Here is a 22,870-nt window from a genome sequence, read left to right as displayed (position 1 = left end):
CTAACTGTTGCTTCCTGACCTGCATACAGGTTTCTCAAGAGGCAGGTCAGGTGGTCTGGTATTCCCATCTCTTTCAGAATTTTCCACAGTTTATTTTGATCCACACAATCGAAGGCTTTGGCCTAGTCAGTAAAGCAGAAATAGATGTTTTTCTGGAACTCTCTTGCTTTTTCGATGATCCAGCGAATGTTGGCAATTTGATCTCTGGTCCCTCTGCCTTTTCTAAAACCAGCTTGAACATATGGAAGTTCACAGTTCACGTACTGTTGAAGCCTGGCTTGGAGAATTTTAAGCATTACTTTACTAGCATGTGAATTGAGTACAGTTGTGCGGTAGTGTGAGCATTCTTTGGCATTGTCTTTCTTTGGGATTGGAATGAAAACTGACTTTTTCCAGCCATGTGGCCACTGCTGAGTTTTCCAAATTTGCTAGCATATTGAGTGCAGCACTTTCACAGCATCATCTTTCAGGATTTGAAATAGCTCAACTGGAATTCCATCACCTCCACTAGCTTTGTTCCTAGTGATGCTTCCTAAGGGCCACTTGACTTCACATTCCAGGATGTCTGGCTCTAGGTGAGTGATCACACCATCATGATTATCTGGGTCATATGATAGTTTTATTCCTAGTTTATATAGAAATCTCCATACTGTTCTCCTTAGTGGCTGTATCAGTTTACATTCCAGCAGTGCAAGAGGGTTCCCTTTTCTCTACACCCTCTCCACCATTTATTGTTTGTAGATTTTTTGATGATGACCCTTCTGACTGGTGTGAGGTGATAACCTCATTGTAGTTTTGACTTGCATTTCTCCAATAATCAGAGATGTTGAGCATTTTTTCATGTTCTTTTTTTTTTTTTTCTCTAATTTTTTTTTTCTTTTTCTTTTTGTGGGTAGTTCCTACCTCCCAACAGACCTGAAATTAACCTCCTGGGCCTTAGTTTCTGTGATTTTCTCCACTCTAGGACCAGGAGGAGAGTGAACTATACACCTGGCACTGGGCATTTTACCTAATAATCACAGTGACCCCTTGAGAACATGTTATTTACCTGTTACAGATGGGGAAATCCCCACTCATGGAAGCTTACATGACTGAAAGTGAAAGTCACTCAGTCTTCTCTGACTCTTTGCAATCCCATGGACTATACAGTCCATGGAATTCTCCAGGCCAGAATATTGGATTCAGTAGCCTATCCCTTCTTTGGCGGATCTTCCCAATCCAGGAGTCCAACTGGGGTCTCCTGCATTGCAGGTGGATTCTTTACCAACTGAGCTATCAGGAAAGCCCCTAAATGACTGAAACCATGTAATAATTAAGATCCCCTTGGTTGCTAGTAAGTGGAAACCATCTCAAACTACTTAACAAGCAGCAAAGGCATTAACTATAACAAGACAAGAAGAAATCCAGAGACAGGAATGTGGCCTCAGGATGGTCTGGAACAAGGACTGGACAACCTCAGGACTCTTGGTTCCATTTTCTATTTCTCTCTCTACTTCGAGAGCATGGCCCTCCACAGGCCTGGCAATAACTGCTAATTTTCTTCCTCGGTTCCATTTCCACATTCCCTGGAGAGAGAAGTTGTCAGACTCTGGTCCTTTGTCTGCCCTGAATTCTATCCACAGTGACAAGGAGGGTTGACTTCTGGGCAAGTACTTTTCATTTTCCTGGAATGCAGAGAGGGAAGAAAGTTCTGAGGAAAAAAGAGGATTGTGAACTGAAAGGATACAACACAAAATCCTCCATATAAAGGCATACTGATCATGTGAGAGAAGTTGAACTCAGCCTTACTCAAGTCCAGGGCTCTCTCCACTAGCAGTACTCTTCAAATTTTTAAGCACATCTAGACAGACTGAGACAGGAATCCGAGTTCTTGCCTGCAGAGCAAAAGAATGGAATAAATGAACATGCAAACACTCAAGAGAATAGAATTTATTAAAGAAGAGGAAAGTACAATGCTCTCAGCATAGACACTGAGAGGGAGTAAAGAGCTCTTTTTTTCATGTTCTTATTAGCCATTTGTATGTCCTCTTTGGAGAAATGTCTGTTTAGGTCTTCTGACCATTTTTTAATTGGGTGGTTTGCTTTTCTGATGTTGAGCTGCTTGTATATTTTGGAGTTTAATTCTTTGTCAATTGCTTCATTTGCAGTTATTTTCTCCCATTCTGAGGATTGTCTTTTAATCTTGCTTATGGTTTCCTTTGCTGTGCAAAACCTTTTAAGTTTAATTAGGTCCCATTTGTTTATTTTTGTTTTTTTTTCCATTACTCTAGAAGGTGGATCATAGAGAATCTTGCTATGATTTATGTCAGAGGGTGTTCTGCCTATGTTTTCCTCCAAAGTTTTATAGTTTCTGGTCTTACATTTAGGTCTTTAATCCATTTTGAGTTTATCTTTGTGTTGGTGTTAGGAAGTGTTCTAATTCCATTCTTTTACATGCTTTTAGCTGTCCAGTTTTCTTAGCACCACTTATTGAGGAGACTGTCTTTCTCCATTGTATATTCTTGCCTCCTTTGCCAAAGCTAAGGTGCCCATAGGTGCATGGATTTATCTCTGGGCTTTCTATGTTGTTCCATTAGTCTGTATTTATGTTTTTGTGCCAGTACCATACTTTCTTGATGATGGTAGTTTTGTCATATAGTCTGAAGTCAGGAAGGTTGATTCCTTTAGCTCCATTCTTCTTTCTCAAGATTGCTCTGACTATTCGGGATCTTTTGTATTTCCATACGAATTGTGAATTTTTTTGTTGTAGCTTTGTGAAAAATGCCATTGGTAATTTGATACAGACTGCATTGAATCTGTTGATTTCTTTTGGTATTATAGTCATTTTCACAATGTTGATTCTTCCTACCCGGGAACATGGTATATCTTTCTATATGTTTATATCATCTTTGATTTCTTTCATCAGTGTCTTATAGTTTTCTGTATACAGCTCTTTTGTCTCCTTAGGTAAGTTTATTCTTAGGTATTTTATTCTCTTTGTGTTCTGCTCTGTATTCTTGTGTCTTCTGAAATGGAGTGTTTAAAAAGCCATTTTCAGTAGCAATAGTATGTAGAAAGTATAAAATTCCATCTTTGATGCTATCTGTATGTTTAATCTGTGGGATTACCACTTCTCTAGTGTAGATTAAAAATCACTGCACTCTTCCTAAAGAAGAGTCCATAGGTAGCTTAAAAAGCAGTTCAAGAAACAACAGGGAAGCACCAGATGAACTTGTCAAAATTTTAAAATAATCATAATTAAGTCATATTGGAAGAGTATTTGTATTAACATGATAGAAATAAAATTTATATGAAGAAATAATATAGGGTAATAGGGACAACACTAAGATCTGATGAATGGACAAATAATATAAAACAGAGCTCATGCAATTAATGGAGAATTAAAAAAATGTATGGCAGTGTACCATTTTCCATCTATTGCATTAGTAATGACTGTAAAAAATTCCAATGTGCTTCTGGTGGACTACAGTTCTTTGAGAAAGCTTTAAATATTCATACTCCTTAACCAAGTAATTCTCCTTTTTAGAATATATCCTATGAAAATGATTTTGTTACATTTATTTTAATTTTTTAATCAATTAGCTAGGCTGCGTGACTTGTGGGATCTTAGTTCCCTGACCAGGGATTGAACCTGGGCCCCAGCATTGAAAGTGCCAAATCCTAAACACTGGACCATCAGAGAATTCCCTCTCTTTAAAAATTCTTTGAATTATGGAAAAATACACATAAAATAAGATTTATCATCATAAGCATTTTGAAGTATACAATTAGTAGTGTTAAGTACATTACATTGTTGTGCAGCCAATCTACAGAGCTTTTTCATACCATTAAACAACTCTCCATCTCTCCCTCCCTCCTGTCCCTGTTAACCACCATTCTTTGTTTCTATGGGTTTGATTATTCCTAAGTAACTTAAATATGTGAAAGCATTCAATATTTGTTTTTTGGGAACTGGTTTATTTCACTTAGCATTATGTCCTCAAAGTTCATTTATATTGTAGCATGTATCACAATTTCCTTCCTTTTTAAAGCTGAGTAATATACCATTGTACACGTATATCACATTTTGTTTATTCACTCATCCATTGATGAACATTTTAGTTGCTTCTGCTTTTGGCTACTGTATACAGGGTTGTATTCTGCCATGTACAGAGCTGTACAAGTATCTCCATAAGACCCTGCTTTCAGTTCTTTGGATAGAGGCACAAATACAGGATTGCTGGATCATACAGTAATTCTGTCTTTTAAATATTAGCCATTGTAATGGATGTGAGATGGTATCTTACTGTAGTTTTGATTTGCATTTCCCTAATACTTAATGAAATTGAGTATCTTCATTTTTTGCTGGCTAGCCTTTTCTCTTTTTACGTCTTTCCACATAATTATAAAAACCTTAAATTCTGCCTAAAACTTCAACCAGTCTCTAAGTAGTTCTACTTGACATATTCCATCTCTCATAACCCACTTATTCTCATTCTTATCCAGCCTACATGTCCTGCAGTTGATTAGATCATCTAGATCTTTAGAAAGTTCTTAGGTAGGATTTCATTCATTTATTTTGTTCAACCTTTGCTCAATAAATTCTCTTTATTAAACTATGTATCCAATTAGAAACTGTTCCCTAGACTGCAGAAAAGAATGCTTGTGTCCCTGCATATCATACTTTTTTAAAAAAAATTGTCTAATATTTATTTTTGGCTGTACTGAGTCTTTGTTATTGCATGTAGACGTTCTCTCTTGCTGATGGGTGTGGGGTTGCTACTCTTTATTCTGGTGCGCAGGCTTCTTGCAGTGGCTTCTCGTTGCAGAGCAGAGCCTGGGCTCAGTAGTTGTGGCATACGGGCTTAGTTGCTCCATGGCATGTGGAATCTTCCTAGACCATGTCCGCTGCATTGGCAGGCGAATTCTTAACCACGGGACCTGCAGGGAAGTCCTGTCATGCTTCTTGAGTGGGGTAGCATTTGAAAACGTAGCCATAATAATTTATGTTTGTGTACCACTTATTGAATTTAAACATGATCATATGGATCAAATCTCAAAAAAAAAAAATTAAAAGAATATGCAAGGAAAATCTCTATTCTCTTTCTATACCATAGCTACCAATTCCCTTCCATGGAGGCAACCAGGTTATATTCTATAGCACTTTTTATTTGACATTTTAAAAGATTTTATCATTAGGTCACTATACACCCAGAGCAGAGGTATAGGAACATGAGTCTGGGTAAACTGAACTCAGCCTTTAGTATAGAACAGCTCTGTTTTGTTCTTCTGAAAAAGTATGCATGTTAAGAAGAGAAATGTCATAAAATTTCTTGAAAATGAAGTTAGAAAGCATCTTTTAACTGATTTTTTTTTTTCCTCCTTACAGTTGATTATGGAAGATTCTCACAAGAGTAACACTTCAGAGACAGCACCTCAGTCTGGTTCAACAGTTCAGGCAGCTCATATTTCTCATATTGCTCAACAGGTAAGGCAGGAACCAGCCAAAATATTGAGCCAGTTAGCAGTGTTTGTTATTGCAGATGAATCTGTTGTTTCAAGTCAATAATTACTAACATTCAAAAAAATAAACAGTAGAGAAAAACTAAAATGTTGAAATGTATGGAAGGAAGGAATATTTACGTATGTTGTCGAGATGATTCAGTTTTATTATCTTTCCTACAAAATATACTTAGTGTTGTTTTAATATGTATATACTTCTCAGAACTTGAGATGTTGATAAATTTCATTTTATGTGGTACATGATTAGTTTTGTTTTTTTTTCCAGACTAATTTTGTTGCTGCATAAGAAAAATGAGAAGTTATTTGGTTCTTTAGGCTAACTTGAAATAGAGAATAATAGTTTCAGGACTCAAACCATCTTGAGTTCAGTATATGTATTGTGGATATATAGAAAATATTTTTGCTTAACTGGAAAATAGGTATATTCATTTGATAATTTAAACGGACAGACATGTACATTGCAGAACTGATGATTTTTTTTGTTTTAATTTTTAAATCAAAAAAAATTTTTTTTTTTTTTTTTTTTTTTTTTGGCTACATGGTAGGCAGGATCCTTAGTTCTCCGATCAGGGGTTGAACCAGTGCCCTTTGCAATGGAAGCACAGAGTTTTAACCACTGGTCTGCTAGAGAATTCCCGAGAATTAATGATATTTTAAAAATTATTTATTTTTGATTGTGCTGGATCTTCATTGCTGCATGGACTTTTCTCTAATTGTGGAGATTTAGGGACTACTTAGGTTGAGGGCTTCCCTGGTAGCTCAGACAGTAAAGCGTCTGCCTGCAGTGCGGGAGACCCAGGTTGGGAAGATCCCCTGGAGAAGGAAATGGCAACCCACTCCAGTACTCTTGCCTGGAAAATCCCATGGATGGAGGAGCCTTGTCGGCTACAGTCCATGGGGTCGCAAAGAGTCGGACACGACTGAGCAACTTCACTTTCACTTTAGGTTGTGGTACATGAGCTTCTCATTGCAGTGGTTTCTCTCATTGCAGAGCACAGACTCTAGGGCATGCAGGCTTCACTTGTTATAACTCATGGGCTCAGTAGTTGCAGCTGGTGGGCTCTAGAACTCTGGTTTCAGTAATTGCGGTGCACAGGCTTAGATGCCTCATGGCATATGGGATCTTCCTGGACCAGGGGTTGAACCTGTGTCCTCTGCACTGGCATGCAGATTCTTATCCGTTGTATTTTTAAAATTTCAAATCGTCTGATCCATGCATCTTTCTTCATATACCTCCATCAAAACAACATGTGGCATATATTTAATGTAGCAGCAGATAAAGAAAATTCAGCCATTTTCTATTAACTCAAACATTAACGAGATACGCAGAAATGTGAAATAATGTCATTTCTCTCACTAACCTTGGGGGGAAATATTTAGTTTTATTAATTAAAATATGTTAATGTGTAGTGGATTTATGATTGTTATTTTAAAATGAACTATCAAATATTTTTAACATTTCATTTAAATCTTGAATGTAAGTATTAGATTAAAAGCTGACATAAATGAAAGTTCCTTGGGGTCCTTAATAATTTTTCAGAGTATAAGAGAGATGAAAAAGTTGGAGAAGTAAGCATCTAAAGGATTAATCCTTCAAGCTTGATTTATTCTTCTCTATTATTTGGCTGTATCTGTGCAGAATGGTATTGTCTCCATGTAGGCCTGGAAAAACAATGATAGAGTGTTTCAGTTACCTTTCTGTTAGTAGAGCCTGTCACAAATGTTTTAATTCAGTTCACTTACACATTTCAGTAATTTTGGTTAGATGTGAATGTTTTCCAAGTTTCCTTAGAAGCGCATTTACAGAGATAGAATTTAAGTACACTTCTAGATTATAAATAATTTTATAGTGATTTTTTAAAATAATGTCACTGACTTTGTATCCAAATCCTTGTTGCTTGACTGGTTTATTAGATTCTAAATATTGTAAGGAAAAAGTATCTAATACAGCAATTATTCAATAATTCAGTATAAGGTGGGGATGTAGCAGTGAACAAAAGTTTCAGCTCTCATGGAACATATATTCTAGTATTGGAGAGAATAAAACATATTAGTTGGTAATATGTGCTGTGAGGCTGATAGAGCAGGATAGGAGGGATAGGGGATTGTTAATGGGGATGGGAACTTGCTGTCTGATATAAGCTGGTCAGAGAAGTCCTATCTGTGGAAATATCTCTAATTATATGGACCAACAACTGTAAACTCAGACCTAACTGCGTTTGGCATGGTTAAGGAGTAGCAGGGCAGTCACTGTGGTGGGAGAGGCAGGTGACACAAGGTGAGGCGGAGAGGTTGGGTTGAGAGGGAAGAACGCCAGATAATGTAGGCCTTGTATACCACTATAAGATTTTTGCCTTTTAATCTCCATAAGATGAGGAACCTTTGGAGTGAGTAAAAATGTAATCTGACTGAGATTTTAATAGGATCATTCTGTCTGCTTTGTGGAGTGGAAGTAGGAAAACCAGTTAGGAGGCTGTTAAAGACCCTAAATGTGCATGAAAGACAGTTGTGGCTTGGACTAAGGTGGGAGCAGTGGTGGTAACGGTGAGATAAAGTTAGACTCTGGGTATAATTTGATTGTAAAGCCAACAGTGTTTGCTTTGGGATTGGATGTGAGTTTAGAGGAAAAAGGAGTTAAGATTGACTACAGTTTTTGACTTGAATAACTGTAATAATGGAGTTGCTATTTGTTGAGATGGACAACACTGGAACTTTTTTCTTTCTTTTTTGGGGAAATGTTGCAGGAATTTGACCTTTGGGCATGTTAAGTTTATGGTACTATCTGTATTAGTTTTCTGTGTTGCAAAACAAATCACTACAAATATAGTGGCTTAAAACAACATGTATTGATTATCTCACAATTTCTGTAGGGTCAGGCACTTAGTTGGGTTCTCTGCTTCAGAGTTTCACAAGCTTTATCAAGATGTTGGCTAGGGCTGCCTTTTTATCTGGAGACTAGGATAGAGAAGAATTCACTTCTAAGCTCACTCAGTTTGTTGGCAGAATTCATTTTGTTGCAGCTGTAGGACTGAGAACTTCTTTTTTGACTGGAGTCCACCTTCAGCTCTTAGAGGTCACCTGCAGTTTGCAGCTCACAGCATGGCAGCTTGCTTCTTTAAGTTCAGCAAGAGAATTAGAATGAGTCAGCTGGCAAGACAGGGCCTTATGTAACATAATCAGGGGGTAATACCCTATTCCTTTGCCATAAAACGTGACATAATCACAGGAATGACATTCCATCATCTTTGCCTTATTCTGTTGGCTAGAAGCAAGCTACAGATCCCTCTAACACTCACAAAGGCATGTACACCAGAATGTGGAGACCATGGGGGCCACCTTAGAATCTGTCTGGCAAATCATACAAGTAGACTTGTCCAACGGGTAGTTGGATATATATGATCTGGAGTCCAGAAGAGAGGTCCAGACTAGAAATATAAATTTAGAAGTTCTAGATATATAGTTAATATTTGAACTCATGGAGTGATTTCTGGCTTCCTTTTAGGACATAGAAAGCTGGAAAGCGTATTGCTCCTACTGTGAAGCAAGAATAAGCTATAATATATAAAAAATCATAACTTCTCTCAATGCATTAGAAGTGGGATGTGGGCATGGCTCACCTGTAGCAGAGCACAGGAAGAAAGTAGGGCTTTCCTACAGGGGGAAAAAAGAATTTAGCTAAATTTCTAATGAATTGCTAAAGTCTAAATGTAGGCTATCAAGAAATGATCCCTTGGGAGCTGCAAAACAAGGGTAGGTAACACCCACTTTTAGGCGTTTCTCCAAGGACCTCCAAGAGTTGCTTATGAGAAAGATTAGGAAGCAAGGGATATAGAGAATACCTCTCTAGGTGGTACAGGCCTGCCTGGACCCTTCTTCCTTGTGGAAAAAAGCTTTAAGCAACTTGGGGAAGGGAATAAACCCAATTTTTCCATTATGGGTGGGAGAAGTGAAAAGAAAAAGAAAATCCCTAAACCCTGAGGGAAGGGCAGAAAACTTTCCCAGGTTCAGATCATTAGTTTGCCTGCTACTAGGAGAAAGCCTAACTTCCTGAGACTAAGACTTGTTCAGTGGCTAGGTCATGTCTGACTCTGCAGCCCCATGGACTGAGCACACCAGAACCAGACATCCCTGTCCTTCACTACCTCCCGGACCTTACTCAGACTCATGTCCATCACGTCGGTGATGCCATCCAGCCATCTCATCCTCCGTCGTCCCCTTCTCCTCCTGCCCTCAATCTTTCCCAGCATCAGGGTCTTTTCCAATAAGTTGGGACTTGGCATCAGGTGGCCAAAGGATTGAAGCTTCAGCATCAGTCCTTCCAGTGAATATTCAGGGTTTATTTCCTTTAGGATTGACTCCTTTAGTTTGATCTCATTGCTGTCCAGGGGACTCGCAAGATCTTCTCCAGCATCACAATTCAAAAGCATCAATTCTTTTGACGCTCAGCCTTCTTTCTAGTCCAGCTTTCATATCTATACGAGACTACTGGAAAAACCACAGCTTTGACTATATGGACCTTTGTCTGCAGTGTGATGTCTGGTTTTTAATACGCTGTCTAGGTTTGTTATGACTTTTCTTCTGAGGAGCAAGCATCTTAATTTCACGGCTGCAGTCACCATCCACAGTGATTTTTGGAGCCCAAGAAAATAAAATTTGTCATTGTTTCCACTTTTCCCCCCATCTGTTTGCTATGCAGTAATGGGACTGGATGCCGTGATCTTAGTTTTTTGAATGTTGAGTTTTAAGCCGGTTTTTTCACTCTCTCACTTTCATCAAGAGGCTGTTTAGTTCCTCTTCGTTTTCTGCCATTAGAGTGGTATCATCTGCATATCTGAAGTTTTTGCTATTTCTCCTGGCAATCTTGATTCCTGCTTGTGATGTATCCAGGCTGGCATTTCAAATGATGTATTCTGCATATAAGTTAAATAAGCAGGGTGACAAGTATACAACCTTGACGTATTCCTTTTCCAATTTTGAACAGGTCAGTTGAGACTAGGCCAGGATAACAGAGAATTTCCCCATCTGCCCCCATTCCTCCAAGCACGTAAAGCAACAACAGTCTGTCCCCTACCCTTGGGGAGTGCTAAGAGTTTAGAGAGACACTGGGTCAGGTGTACAGAGAAAGCCTAAAGCTGAGGGTGGAGCAAAAACATTGAGAAAAACCCTCTGGCAAACCAGACCCCACCCTAAGCAGAAGGTCACAGCAGAGGAATTTGGCGCTGGTAGTGCACTTAAAGGGAAGCCAGTGTCTCAGAGGTAAAGAATCCGCCTGCAGTGCAGGAGACAGAAGAGATGCCGGTTTGATCCCTGGGTCTGGAAGATTCCTTGGAGAAGGAAATGGCAACCCACTCCAGTATTCTAGCACGGAAAATCCTATGGACAGAGGAGCCTGGTGGGCTATAGTCCAGAGGGTCTCAAAGAGTCAGACAGAACTGAGCGACTGAACCCAGGAAATGTGCTTAAGGTAATCATAACAGAATCCAAGCCTCTGAATGGGGGTTTCAACTCCTGAATGGATTGACTCATCCCCGCCCCCATCGCCTCCACTAAAAGCCTAGTAAAAAGAAGTAGTCTGCCCATTTTTAGGCATAAATTCTGTTTCCTCAGTCTCTACTCTCCTTACACATGATGTCCTTACACATGCAGCACATACAAAAAAGCAAAAAAATAAACCACCCACTGTCAGAAGTAAAAATGATCAGTAGACTCAGGGTGACTCAGTTGTTGGAAATATCAGATGTACAGATAAAATAACAATAATATATTAGTGGTTCTAGTAGAAAAAGTGGAGAACATGTGTGAACAAGAGGTAAATTTCAGCAGAGGAATAGAAACTATGCAGGAGTCAAATGGAAATGTTAGAAATAAAAATTGTGACATAGATGAAGTATGCTTTAGGGTTTATTCGTACACTTGACACAACTGAGGAAAGAATCAGTAAACTTGAAGACAGACCAACAGAAATTATCCAAAGAGAAAAAAAAAAAAAAACGAGAAGGGAAAAAGAGAAAAGGAAAACAGAGCACCTGAGGTTTGTGCCACAATATCTCGAGATTACTGGGGCTGAGTATAGTCAGAGATGAGGTCGATGGTTTTGATTCTGGGACTCCCGACATTTGGGGTTTGGAGAGATTGAAAAGGGATGGCCAAAGTGGTTAAAAAAAAAAAAGTAAAAAAAAATTGAGAGATTAGGATTTTGGAGATAAAGAATGAGGTGATGGTCAGCTATGTAAATTGCTGCTGGTAGGTCAGATGAGGAGTAACAGTAACTATTAATGTAGTTGATTTTCACTTTTCAAGGATTCTGTATTTGCAAATTTACCTACGTAGTAAAATTTGTTTGTAACCCCCAAATCAGTATGTACTTTTATGGTCGTTAGTGGACATGTGTGTTGTAGTGAAAAATATGAGTCACTTTCTCAGTTGAGGCCGAATAATGGCAGTATTTTGTCTTATGTTAGCTCTCATACTATAAACTATTTTCTTTGCGGTCTAGTTATTGCTGTGTTTTTCACATTACTGTACTTTCTGTTGGTGATTTTGCTATTTACAATGGGTTCTAAGCCTAGAGCTTAAGTGTTAAGTGCAAGAAGGTTATGATGTACCTTGTGTAGAAAATAAATGTGTTAGATAAGTTTCATTCAGGTATGATTTGTAGTGCTATTGACTGTAAGTTTGGTGTTAATGAGTACTGTGTTCCAGACTGCTACAGTAAAGTTGATATTGCAGTAAAGCTGATATTGCAATAAAGCAAGTCATACAAAGTTTTTGGTGTCCCAGTACATTTAAAAGTTATGTTTATAGTGTATTGTAGTCTGTTAAAATGTGCCTTAGCATTCTGTGTAAATAGTGAACATACTTTAATTAAAAAATACTTTATTGTGGGAATTCCTTGGTGGTCCAGTGCTTAGATAGGTAGATTGGGGATGAGCTATTCTGAAAGTTTTCTTTTGATACATTGTTTTTCAGTCAAATTAAACGTTTGAGAACATAAATAGACTAGGGATATGCAGTAGGATTGTTGAAAAGCATTAACAGTCCACTTGAGGTTAGTGATCATGAACTTAAAGTGAGACCATTAAGTTCAGTTTGTTTTTTTTCTCCAGTTGGATTCAGATGCTTGTATACTGGTTACAGGCATAGAGTATGTGAGTTAGCAGGTTGCTGTTTAGTCCAGAGACTACAGCAAAGCAAGAGCAGACAAAGACATTGAAGGTGTATGTGACACTGATTATAACGCTGAACCTTGAAATTTAAGCTGTGTAAGGAAGACGTGGGGACTCGATGGGGTTGAAAGCAGGGAAAAGATATTAGATGCAGTGGATTGTAGGTTTCTGTGGAGTCCAAGGATTGTCGAGATTCCAAATAGTAGAGTTAATGAAGTTAGAAGTGTAGAAGTAGGTGGTACTCAGAGAGAGAGACTTGAATGTGAGATTATAGGAGGATGCATTTATTGGTAATGATAGGGTTTAGGTAAGTGGTTCTCCATACTGGAGTGGTACTGCTTCCTCACTGGGATGTCTGGAAATACACACGGGGTTAGGGGTAGAGGTTGCTACTCACAGTTAATGGGCAGCGACCAGAGACGCTAAATGTTTTTCATTGAGCAGGATATCCTTGAACATGGAAGAATTGTTCTGCCCCAATTCCCTGTTTAGAAACACTGTAGAGTGTGACAGTGGGAGTGGGTGACTGAGGAGGGTAGAAGACAGGGCTTTGGAGCAGAGGAATCAAATGAAACAGGCCCGGGCATGGAAGGATACTGGATGTTGTATACTAAAATCACCACAAATTATGTCAGGAATAGTATTGGAGAGGATAGAGTGATTCTAGGGCTAAAGTCTTAAAGAAATGAGGGGACATGACTGCCACAAGGAGAGAGTGCTGCTATGAACCTCAAAGTTGGGACTTTCCAGGTAGAACATTGAAGGGACAATGGCCTGCGAGTAGTAATGAAGAGCAGAGGAAATACACATCTTATCTTTAGGCTCGAAAGATGGAGAAGCTCTATAGAGTCAGCAAAAAGAAGACTGGAAGCTGACTGTGGCGCAGATCATGAACTCCTTATTGCCAAATTCAGACTTAAATTGAAGAAAGTAAGAAAACCACTAGACCATTCAGGTATGACTTAAATCAAATCCCTTACTATTATACTGTGGAAGTGACAAATAGATTCAAGGGATTTGATCTTACAGACAGAGTGCCTGAATAACTATGGATGGAGGTTTGTGACATTGTACAGGAGGCAGTGATCAAGACCATCCCCAAGAAAAAGAAATGCAAAAAGGCAAAATGATTGTCTGAGGAGGCCTTACAAATAGCTGAGAAAAGAAGAGAAGCTAAAGGCAAAGGAGAAAGGGAAAGATATACCCATTTGAATGCACAGTTCCAAAGAATAGCAAGGAGAGATAAGAAAGCCTTCTTCAGTGATCAGTGCAAAGAAACAGAGGAAAACAATGGAATGGGAAAGATTAGAGATCTCTTGAAGAAAATTAAAGATACCAAGGGAACATTTCATGCAAAGATGGGCTCAATAAAGGACAGAAATGGTATGGACCTAACAGAAGCCGAAGATATTAAGAAGAGGTGCAAAAATACACAGAAGAACTATACAAAAAAGATCTTCATGACCCAGATAATCACCATGATGTTATCACTCAGCTAGAGCCAGACATACTGGAACGTGAAGTCAAGTGGGCCTTAGGAAGCATCACTATGAACAAAGCTAGTGGAAGTGATGGAATTTCAGTTGAGCTATATCAAATCCTAAAAGATGATGCTGTGAAAGTGCTGCACTCACTATGCCGGCAAATCTGGAAATCTCAGCAGTGGCCACAGGACTGAAAAAGTTCAGTTTTCATTCCAATCCCAAAGAAAGGCAATGCTAAAGAATGTTCAAACTACCACGCAATTGCACTCATCTCATGCTAGCAAAGTAATGCTCAAAATTCTCCAAGCCAGGCTTCAACAGTATGTGAACTGAGAACTTCCAGATGTTCAAGCTGGATTTAGAAAAGGCAGAGGAACCAGAGATCAAATTGCCAACATCCGCTGGATCATCGAAAAAACAAGAGAGTTCCAGGAAAACATCTATTTCTGCTTTATTGACTGTGCCAAAGCCTTTGTGTGGATCAAAATAAACTGTGGAAAATTCTGAAAGAGATGGGAATACGAGACTGCCTGACCTGCCTCCTGAGAAATCTGTATGCAGGCCAGGAAGCAACAGTTAGAACTGGACATGGAACAACAGATTGGTTCCAAATCAGGAAAAGAGTACGTCAAGGCTGTATATTGTCACCCTGCTTATTTAATTTATATGCAGAGAACATCATGTGAAATGCCAGGCTGGATGAAGGACAAGCTGGAATCAGATTGCCAGGAGAAATATCAATAACCTCAGATAGGCAGATGATACCACCCTCATGGCAGAAAGTGAAGAAGAACTAAAAAGTCTCTTGATGAAAGTGGAAGGGGGAGAGTGAAGAAGTTGGCTTAAAACGCAACATTCAGACAATGAAGGTCATAGATCTGGTCCCATCACTTCATGGCAAATAGATGGGGAAACAATTGAAACAGTGGTTGACTTTGTTTTTCTGGACTCCAAAATCACTGCAGATGGTGACTGCAGCCGTGAAATTAAAGGATGCTTGCTCCTTGGAAGAAAACCTATGACCAACCTAGACAGCATGTAAAAAAGCAGAGACATTACCAACAAAGGACTGTCTAATCAAAGCTATGGTTTTTCCAGTAGTCATGTATGTATTTAAGAGTTGGACTATAAAGAAAGTTGAGTGTGGAAGAATTGATGCTTTTGAACCATGATGTTGGAGAAGACTCTTGAGAGTCCCTTGGACTGCAAGGAGATCCAACCTATCCGTACTAAAGAAAATCAGCCCTGAATATTCATTGGAAGGACTGATGCTGAAACTAAAACTCCAGTACTTTGGCCTCCTGATGTGAAGAACTGACTCATTGGAAAAGACCCTGATGCTGGGAAAGATTGAAGGCAGGAGGAGAAGGGGACGACAGGATGAAATGATTGGATGGCATCACCGACTCAATGGACATGAGTTTGAGTAGGCTCCAGGAGTTGGTGATGGACAGGGAAGCCTGGTGTACTGCAGGCCATGGGGTCGCAGAGTCGGATACAACTCAGCGACTGAACTGATGAGGAGAGAGGTGGTATTCTCCAGAGAGCAGAGGTTCTCTTATGGCAAAAAGGTGAAGGGGAAGGGCTCAGTACTTGATGAGTTTCATTTAATTACAAAATATACATAGATTGAGAAGCAGCCTTGTTTAAGACCTGGTTTGAATCCTGGGTTTGTCATTTAATGACTCTGGAACATTGGCTTGAGTCAACTTATTTAGACGTGGTCAGCGCCTGGAAATTAAGGCATCATATGTGGTGACTTTTAAGGTCTTTTTCAGCTCATAAATTTCAGTAATTCTCCTGCTGTAGAAAATTCTTATACTGTAGAGAAATTTGTGTACTTTAACCATGTATGAATGGGGAAAACAATGACAGTAGTAACAGCTAACATGTATTGCATATCCACTGTGTGCCTAGTGTATTCTAAACATGTTTTAACACCTTCAAACCTCTTGTGGTTTTGTAATCCCCATTTTAGAGCAACTATTAAGGATAGAGATATAATTTGAATTCCAGCAGTTTGACTTCCCACACAGCTTGAGTTTCCTGGGTAGCAGACAGTGCACTGGACATTAGCTGGCAGGAAGTTTTATTAGGGAGACTTTTGGGATTACCACCTATGGAAGGGAAAGAAAGAAGTTGAAGGAAGCAGGATTGGGCAAAGGGAAAAGTTGGACTTTGATTCAGTCTCACTGAGGACCTCAGTGGGGATCTTTGAATCTCAGATTGCTCTTCAGAATTGGGGTAAGGAACCAGCCAGGCCTTTTTACTCCTGCATGCACCAGGCATTGTGTCTTGACTGATCTGGGAAGGGGTATGTGTGACATCAGGCAAGGTGACTCTAATCAGCCAGGGTATTTCCAAAGAGGGCTCACCACTGTCAGCAGCTGTCCTCCAGTAGCCGGGGAGAAAGTCTTTTACCAGAGAAAGGGGATCTGGCTGTATCATGGTATATCATGGTGTTGTATCATGGTGTCTGTTACAACTGCAGACTTTATAATCCCCACAGTTGTTTGTTGGCTCCAGGCAGTGGATGAGGATAAATGAGGCTAATTTAAGAAATTCCAAATAAGCTTGGCTCCAGAACACTTTTAAAACAGATTGATTTTCATTCCATTCATATTTTTGACATGAGAACTTGACCCAAGGGAGGGTAAGCTAAGAGTGTGTGTGTACATGTGCACATCAGTGTTTTTGGTAATCCTTTCTTACCTGGAGGTTCTCTGTCTAATGTCTTGGATGTTCTCGGTCATCTGTATTTTACTTTTCAGGAAAGAAAGATTCTTCTGTAGAGAGTTAGAAATCTAAGTTTATTTAGGTGTTTCCAGTATGGGTGGTATGGGGACTGGAAGGATAACTTTCCTTTTTCATTTGCTTAATAGGGTCTTTCACAGAGCTGAAAGTTTTAAATTTTGATTAGGTCCAGTTTATAAATTTTTCCTTTTATAGATTGTGCTGACTTTATCTAAGAACTCTTTGCTTAGTCCTAAATTTCAAAGATTTTTCCCCCATTTTCTCCTAGTTTTATATAGTATTGTATTTCACAATTAAGTCCATGATTCATTTTAAGATAATTTTTTTATAGCTTTGAGGGTTTTTATTTTGTGCTTGCCTATGTATGTACAGTTGCTATATAGCACTGTTTGTTGAAAAGAGTACCCTCCTCCATTGAATTGCTTTTGCCCTTTTATCCAAAATCATTTCAGGATATTTGTCTATTTCTGAGTTCTCTGTTACATTCCATTGACCTATATGTCTGTCCCTCTGTCAGTGCCACACTGTCTTGTGTACCATGTGTAGTAAGCCTTAACATTGGGAAGATGATTCCTCCCATTTTATTCTTTTTCAAAATTTTTTTGGCTATTTTAGGTCCTTTTCCTTACAAATTTTAGAAGAAGCTTGTTTGTGTCTATGAATATGTAGATCAGTTGGTGAAAACTGACATCTTATTCCCATGTCTGTTTTGTTAGTCTTACAACCATGTATTTTATTTTCCTTGGAGCAGCTGTAAATAATATTGCATATTTTCTTTAGAGCTATTGTAGGTGATATTGTATTAATTTTAGATTTCAGTTATTGTAAGGACATAGAAGTGCAGTTGATTTTGGTTATTGATCTTGAGCCTTGTAACATTGCTGAACACACTTACTCTAGGAGGGATGATTTTGGTGTTTTCATTTGTTTTTAATACTCCTTAGGATTTTGTATGTTTAGTAGTGTCAGCTGCAAATAGAGTTGGTTTTCTTTCTTGTTTTTCAATCTCTACGCATTTCGTTTCTTTTTCTTGTGTTATTGTAATGGCTAGAGCTCCTAGAATTTTCTTGAATAGAGTGATGAAATGAACATCCTTTCTTTTCCCAGTTTCAAACGGAAAGCATTCATTTTTTATCATTAAATCTGACATTAGCTGTGTCAAGTTTTTTATAGATCCTGTTTGTGAGTTTGAGGAGGTTCCCTTCTAAATTTTCTGAGTTTTTGTTTTTTTTTTCCATGAAATGATATTAAATCTGTCAGATGCTTCAGATGCTTTTTCTGTATCAGGAAGTGTGATCAGATTATTTTACAACTGGAAGTTTGTACCTCTTGATCTCCTTCACTTATTTTGCCCAACCTTTAGTCCCCTTCTTTCTGGAAAATCTGTTCTCTGTATATGTGAGTCTATATTATTTGTTTGTTCATTTTTTAAAAATAGATTCCATATATAAGTAAAACTATATAGTGTTTGTTTTTCTCTGTCCCACTTATTTCACATAGCATAATACCATCTAGGTACATCCAGTTCAGTTCAGTCCCTCAGTCATGTCTGACTCTTTGTGACCTCATGGACATCAGGCTTCCCTGTCCGTCACCAACTCCCGGGGCTTACTCAAACTCACGTCCATTGAGTCGGTGACACCGTGCAACCATCTCATCCTCTGTCATCCCCTTCTCCTGCCTTCAATCTTTCCCAGCATCAGGGTCTTTTCCATGTTGTTGCACATCACAAGATTTCCTTCTTTTTTATGGCTGAGTAATATTCCATTGTTCATCATCTTTATCCATTCATTTATTGAAGGACACTTAGGTTGCTTCCATATCTTGGCTATTGTAAATAATGCTGCCATCAACATAGAGGTGCATATATCTCTTAATTTACTTTTGGACTGTGCTGGGTCTTTGTTGCTGTGCTCTGGTTTTCTCTAGCTGTGGTGAGTGGGGGCTACTCTTCATTGCGGTACATGACCTTCTCATTGCAGTGGCTTTTCTTGTTGTGGAGCATGGCCTCTCGAGGACTTAGGCTTCAGTAGTTGTGGCACATGGGCTTAGTTGCCCTGCAGCCTGTGGAATCTTCCCCCACCAAATGATCGAACCTGTGTCCCCTGCAGTGGCAGGTGGATTCTTAACCACTGGACCACCAGGGAAGTACACATACGTCTTTTTGAACTAGTAGTTTTTTGTTTTTGTTTTTGTTTTTGTTTTTCGGTAAATTCCCACAAGTGGAATTGCTGGGTCCTATGGTAGTTCTATTTTTAATCTTTTGAGGAATCACTATACTGCTTTCCATTGTGTTTGGACCAGTTTACATTCTCAACGGTGCATGAAGATTTCCCTTTTCCTCACATCCCTGCCAACACTTGTTATTTGTTGTCTTTTTGATGATAGCCATTCTGACAGACGTGAGGTGATATCTCATTGTGGTTTTGGTTTGCATTTCCCTAGAGATAAGTGACATTGAGCATCTTTTCATGTGTCTGTTGGCCATGTGTATGTCTTTTTTAAAAAAATGTCTGTTCTGGTCTTCTGCCTGTTTTAACATTTGGATTGTTTGGGGTGTTTTGGTATTGAGTTGTTTGAGTTCTTTTTGTATTTTGGATATTAACCTATCATTGGATATATCATTTGCAAATATCTCCTCCAATTTAGTAGGTTTCCTTTTTTTGTTGTTGAGATTATCTTTCACTGTGCTAAAGTATTTAAGCTTGACGTAGTACCATTTGTTTATTTTTGCTTTTGTTGCCCTTGTCTGAGGAAACAGATCCAGAAAAATATTACTAAGATCAGTGTTCAATTTCTACTGTCTCTTTGCCTGTAGAAGTTTTATGGTTTCAGATCTTGCCCTTAAGTCTACTCTTTTTTTTAAAAAAATTTTTATATGTGTATAAGAAACTGGTTCACTTGTATTCTTTCATTTTGAAAGCAGATTAAGAGTTATGAACCGCTCAGATTTTCTCATCGTCTACCCATTCATTTTGCACAGTGTAAAATAGGTGATGACTCTTAGCTTCAGAAAGTATTAGAAAATGTATAAAGAATAGCTAATTTCTTCAGCACTATGTGAGAGTAGATATGTTACAAATATGCTAAAGTAAAATTTTACCTATAGTAGACATTTTAGGATAATTTAGATACATCATTTTATCATAGCAACTGTCTGTACTGTTAATACTCTGGACCTGGCCTATAGAACTGTTGGATTACAGTCCAAAATTATATGAAGTAATATGACTGAACTAATAAACCAAAGGTTCATAATTTAAGTTAATCAGTATATATGGAGGGACTTTAACATGAGAAGTCTCACTTAACAGTCTATGGTAAGAAATTAATGTTCCCCAGAATAGAACATTCTATCAGAACAAAATGTTCTGATCTATATCTGAAGTATACTAGTAGCAAAATAGTTATTGTAATGTGTTAAGATAGACTTGGTGAGGTCACTGAAGATGTCCAAATGTTGGAAATCCAAGAGGTCTTGAGTATATGTGAGCTTTTTCAAAGGAAATATGAACATACACAGTAGCAGTTTCTGTTGATGATAAGAGGTTTTTGTACTAAGAACAACAGTTACACCTTAGAAGAAAACTCAGTACGTTATATCATACACAACTATTTAGAAGAACCATGACCAGCAAGTTTCTGTCCGTAGGGTTATTAAGACTCCAACTTTGTTGAATTCACCTTAAAAAAAAAACAAAAAACTGAGTTTCAGAGAATTCCCTGGTGATTCAGCAGTTAGGACGCCTTGCTTTCACTGTTAGGGGTACAGGTTCAGTCCCTGGTCAGGAAACTAAGATACAGCATTTTGTGTAGCACAGACAAAAAAAAACAAAACAAAACTGAGTTTGTATTTCAAAATTTTCATGTTGAGTGCATTTTACTAAATAATGATATAATTTGGAGTACGCTTTTTTTGGGGTATCTATGTGGCTTGGCTTGTGAGATCTTAGTTCCCCAATCAGGGATTGAACCCAGGCCTTGGCAGTGAAAGTGCTGAGTCCTAATCATTAGACCACCAGGGAATTACCTGTTTTTTTTCTTGAGAAGCAATTCTGTGGTTTCTTGATATATTTCTAATGAAGTAATAGAACGTATTTGGTCACAAAATTAATAATTCAGAAACTAATTTGCAGTAAACTTTGCTATCAGATAATCCATGGTAAGCTTTTAAAAATGTTTAGTGTGTTTTTGAAAAGAAGATATATTCTGCATTTGAATGCAGAGTTCTGTATATTTATTAGGTCAGCTTAGGTTGTGTTAAACCTTGTATGGCTTTATCACTTTTTGTCTGTTCTTTGATTTGAGAGCACTGCATTTTATCTTCCATTGTAATTGTGTATTGTGATTGAAAGTGTGCTGTGAGACTGTTATTAAATGAATGTAGATTTTAAAACTGTATATTCCTGGAGAATTATCCCTTTTGTGTCTTTATTTCTAGAAATACCTTTTACCTTAAAGTCTAATTTGATACTAATTTAAGTTTAGTATCTTAATGGCAATCTTTCTTCCTGCATCTCTACTTTCAGTCTTTCTGTGTCTTTAAGTTAGGTTTTAGGTATATCTCTTGTTAATGCTATATAACTGGATTTAAAAAAAAAAAAAAAAGATCTACTCTCCTAGACTTCTCCCCCCTCTGTTTTTAGGTATTGTAAATTATGCTTAATGAACACACTTGTACGTGTCTGTGCTGCACATGAGTTGGTATGCAGATATTTAGTTATATTAGATACTGCCAGCAGTTTTATAAACTTCTTATACCAATTGACAACACCATCTGAAGTTTATGAGAACACTGTTGATCCACCTAAGTGTCCAAAATTGGTATTATTTCCTTAAGTTGTAACCATTCTGGTGAATATGTTGCAGTATCTCATTGTGGTTTTTGTTTTGTTTCAGATATAATTGACATGTAATACTGTATTAATTTCATGTGTACAATATAAGGATTTAATATCTGTGTGCATGGGGAAATGATCACTACAATATGTCCAACTAACATCCCTTACTGTACAGTTTCAAAAATTCTTTTCCTTGTGATGAGGAGTTTTAAATTTTATTCTTGCAGCAATTTTAAAATAGGCAATACAGTATTATTAACTATATTCACCATGCTGTAAATAGCCTTCCTGTGACTAAGCTATTTTTTAACTGGAAGTTTGTATCTTTTGACCCGTTTTACCCATTTTGCTCACCCCCTGCCTCTGGCAGACACCAGTCTTCCTCTGTCAGCTTGATGGTGATGGTGGTTTTATTCCACATGTAAGTGAGGTCTTGTGGTTTTTGTCTTTCTGTGTCTGACTTATTTCACTTAACATAATGCCCTCAAGATCCATCCATGTTGTCCCAGCTGACAAGAGTCCATTCTTTTTTATGACTGACTAATATTCCATTATAGTGTCTTAGACTTAAAATTTTTTATTTATTTATTTTTGGTTGCACTGGGTCTTCATTGTGATGCATGGGCTTCTCATTGCAGTGGCTTCTCTTTTTGTGCAACACAGGCTCTAGGGCTTGTGGGCTCAGTAGTTGCAACTGGCAGGCTCAGAAGTTGGGGCACATGGGCACATGGAATCTTCCCAGACCAGGGATTGAAGCCGTATCTCCTGCATTAGCAGGCAGATTCTTTACCAGTGGACCACCAGGGAAGTCCCTCCTAGACTTTTAACAGAGCTTTGATCCATGTACAGTTGACATAATTACTGATACATATTTAGATCTACTATCTTATTTTGTACTTTTTGACCCACAGGTTCCATGTTTCTTTTTCTCTCCTTTCTTGTCTTCTTTTGAGTTATTTGTTCGCATTCCATCCTGCCATGACTTGTATTAATTTGAACTATACATAAGCTCACTACTAGTTTTTTAGTGATTTTTCTTAATTACAGCATGCCTACTTAGTAAAGCCCAAACTTAATACTTCTCTCAGGTAGTCCAGTAACTTTAGAACATTTATTTCCCATT

The 22,870-nt window shown here is 38.2% G+C and overlaps 1 protein-coding gene and 1 non-coding gene across 3 annotated transcripts in view; one reads left to right on the top strand and one right to left on the bottom strand.

Annotated features, from left to right (window-relative positions):
- ATF1 (activating transcription factor 1) overlaps window positions 1-22,870 on the top strand; it is a 63,406-nt gene that overhangs the window by 4,506 nt on the left and 36,030 nt on the right. For both annotated transcript variants that reach the window (XM_065934421.1, XM_065934422.1), the window contains exon 2: window positions 5,369-5,467. In XM_065934421.1, the coding sequence (XP_065790493.1) occupies window positions 5,369-5,467 (99 nt within the window). The remainder of the gene's footprint in view (window positions 1-5,368; window positions 5,468-22,870) is intronic.
- Window positions 3,611-3,682, bottom strand: TRNAE-UUC (transfer RNA glutamic acid (anticodon UUC)). The gene has a single exon. It is a non-coding gene; the product is annotated as a tRNA-Glu (tRNA).

This window comes from Muntiacus reevesi, chromosome 4, assembly GCF_963930625.1.
Source record: "Muntiacus reevesi chromosome 4, mMunRee1.1, whole genome shotgun sequence".
NCBI classification, from domain to species: Eukaryota; Metazoa; Chordata; class Mammalia; order Artiodactyla; family Cervidae; genus Muntiacus; species Muntiacus reevesi.
This window is presented reverse-complemented; position numbering and strand designations above follow the sequence as displayed.